Below are 2927 nucleotides of genomic sequence, written 5' to 3'. Positions count from 1 at the left end.
ATTGTGATTGTAAGAATGCGTAGGTATTTTTTTTATTTTTTAATTTTTTTTTTGTGGAATTTATGGCTTTGGTGAGAACCAATTAGCTTTAAAATTATTAGAAATAAATGTTTTTAATATAACAAGTAAATAAAAATATAAAATAAAAATTTGTTTACAATTCGTATTTAACTTCATATTGTTTGTAATCTCATCGCGCGACTGCCTACGGGACAGAAGTGAGCGCGACTGCTACCGGGTTAAATTGGTGCGGGGTACGTTGTAAATCATCTTTACTTTGAGAGATTAGTAATTCGCCTTCATAGCAGATTATTTGAGTTGTTTTTCTCCCATATGACGTATATGTCATAACTCTCGTGATAACAAAGTTCGTTTTAAACATTTCTAACTTTTGACAATTAGCTTCTATGACACTTTTCAAAATTATTTTAAAATGTCCAACCCCCCATCCAGTGTGCCTTCAGACTTAGGTGCGCATAGTCTTATAGTAAAGCCTATCAAAATAGAAGAGAAACAGTCAACCAAATTTAAAAGCACCCAATCGGAGAACAAATTAAAAACCACCAAAAGTATCAAAAATAAAATTGTCAGCAAAGTCAGATCTTGGAGTAACAGGGACAAATATATAAATGGAACAACAGGAATGGATGCAGCAATAGGAAAGAGGGAGTATGGTGAAGATGATAGTGAGCCCGTGGTAAATATAGCAGATTCAAATCTCTCACGTGCTAGAGGTAGTTTGGAAAATTTGTTGTGTGATAACACAGTAAATGAGAGTGGAAAATATCGTTCTTTATCAGCGGCATCCACATCTACTACAAGAAACTCTCAGCTATCGCCGAAGTCATCACCAGGTACTTCCAAATCTAGTAAACACCTGGTATGGGATCCTTTCGGTAAAAGAGGGCCAAAAATTCGTAAAGATTTGGGAAGAACAAAGAAACGGAGCAAAAATGTCGCAGAACTACCCAAGCAAGAACCTTTCTACGTGCCCATGGAGGGTAAATCTTGTTTGGCAAAACAAGAAGCTAAAGAAACTTTAGAAGACACTGAAACCGTTGAGGAAGAGTATGGGTATAAATACAAATATTTTCCAAAAAATAGCAAATCTGTAGTGTTTACAAATGAGGTGTTTGTGGTATATTTCAATGATCACGATGTTGTATCTGAGGTTAAAGAACCTCTGAAGAAAGATATTGAGCAAGTAGAGAGAAACAAAGAGATGAGACAAGGGAATTTGATGCGGACGGAAGAAAAATATAATTTGTGTTTGTATTGAATCTATTTGGGTCTATATTTGGTTAAAATTAAAAATAATATACTACTTACAATTTTTATTTAATTCGTAATGTGTTCAACACAGAAGATGTCCTTTTATGATAATAATGTTTATTTTTTGTCATATTCCGTTAATGTGTCCATTATTCGTTTAATTTGTATTCATAAAAGTAGAAACTATATTAATATAATGATGAATGGTAGAATTTAATGATAGTATAGGGGAAGGTGGGGGAATACCGCGCCCTTAAGCGGAAAAGGTGATTACGAGCAACTAAAACTGATTTTGAAAATAAAATTTGCATTGGCCTGTTGGCTATGGTATTGGCCAAAGATTGGCTATCCTCAATTTCGTTCTATTCAAACAGTTTAATGATAATAATATTTTTTCTACACTAGTGCATTTGCGCGATATTCCCCACCCCGTGGGGTAAATTCGCGCACATAGAGGGGTAATATCGCGCGTTAAAAATTTATGATAGATTCTATGATATTTAAAAAAACACAAAATATTTGCAAACTGTTTAAGCAAATTTTTTAAACCAACAAAAAACTTAAATCTTTAATTAAAACTGCGCAACAAATTTATTCTCTACTTTGATAAACAATTATTGGTAATATAAAAAAATAAATTAATAACATAAGCTAAAAAAAAAGCTAAAGTCTATGTAAAGTAAATAATAAAAAAATAAAGTATTATAAACATTTTACCACAGAACTCGAACACGGGTAAAAACCGCGCGGTATTACCCCTCACGTATATTTTCCAAACAATAATAAATATAAAAAAGTGGGGTAATTAATGTAAGATAAATTATGGTTAAACAAAGGTTACAACATCATAGATTTACACAAACTCAAAACAACTTAAATAAGTTAAACACTTTGGCTAACTTTGCTTATTTTGTCTTAGCAAAATATTATAATAGTGCAGTCATTGAAGCCTAAAATAGGTTTTTACCTCCGAAATTTTTTACTATGAACCGATTTACATGAGATTTTGGAATTACGTTTATCTTACCCTTAACTTCAAGAGTGATATTGACCCGAACTCCGTTTTTTATTTTTAAGGGGTGAAAACAACCCCTTAATGAAAAAATTGACATTGAGCCATTTTGTCGCCAGAAAACGTGTTTAATAAGTGCCATTGTGAAGTGTTTTCTAACACAATAACCTCATGTTAAACTCATTTTCATCTCCTTGAAAACCGTACAACCCTTGCAAACAACCCCTAAATCGAAAAAATTTACAAAAAATTAATTTGGTATGACATAAAAAGATTTAAATATAGAGTAAATGATATTTTACGTTCTCTATCTTAATTATCATATTGTTAACCCCCTTTCAACCCATAAAAACAACCCTTAAATAGAAATAATTTACAAAAAATTGATTTGGTTTGACAAGAAGGCTTAAATATAGAGTAAATAATATTTTACGTTCTCTATCTTAATTATTTAATTGTTAACCCCATTCAACCCTTAAAATCAACCCTTCGATTAAAAATTGTATAAAAAATTTCTTTTGATAAACTAAAATGGATTTAAATATCGTTCCACGTTCTCGAAAAAGCTATGTTGGAAAATCATATTTTCAAGTTCTTATACCCCTTAAAAATACCCCTAAATTAAAACATTGAATATGTTTGA

At 31.3% G+C, this 2927-nt stretch overlaps 1 protein-coding gene across 1 annotated transcript; it reads left to right on the top strand.

Annotated features, from left to right (window-relative positions):
• Window positions 1–389: 389 nt before the first annotated feature.
• Window positions 390–1331, top strand: LOC126883173 (uncharacterized). Its single transcript, XM_050648420.1, has one exon. It carries the CDS (start codon window positions 434–436, stop codon window positions 1277–1279), a length of 846 nt encoding a protein of 281 aa, XP_050504377.1. The 5' UTR covers window positions 390–433; the 3' UTR covers window positions 1280–1331.
• Window positions 1332–2927: the final 1596 nt, after the last annotated feature.

Source organism: Diabrotica virgifera, chromosome 4 (assembly GCF_917563875.1).
Source record: "Diabrotica virgifera virgifera chromosome 4, PGI_DIABVI_V3a".
Taxonomy (NCBI): domain Eukaryota; kingdom Metazoa; phylum Arthropoda; class Insecta; order Coleoptera; family Chrysomelidae; genus Diabrotica; species Diabrotica virgifera.
Note: the sequence above shows the minus strand (reverse complement) of the source record. Positions and strands in the feature narration are given on the sequence as shown.

What these genes read in the sequence shown, in the direction of transcription:
- LOC126883173 (XM_050648420.1), top strand. Translation starts at nt 434, where the DNA reads ATGTCCAACCCCCCATCCAGTGTGCCTTCAGACTTAGGTGCGCATAGT.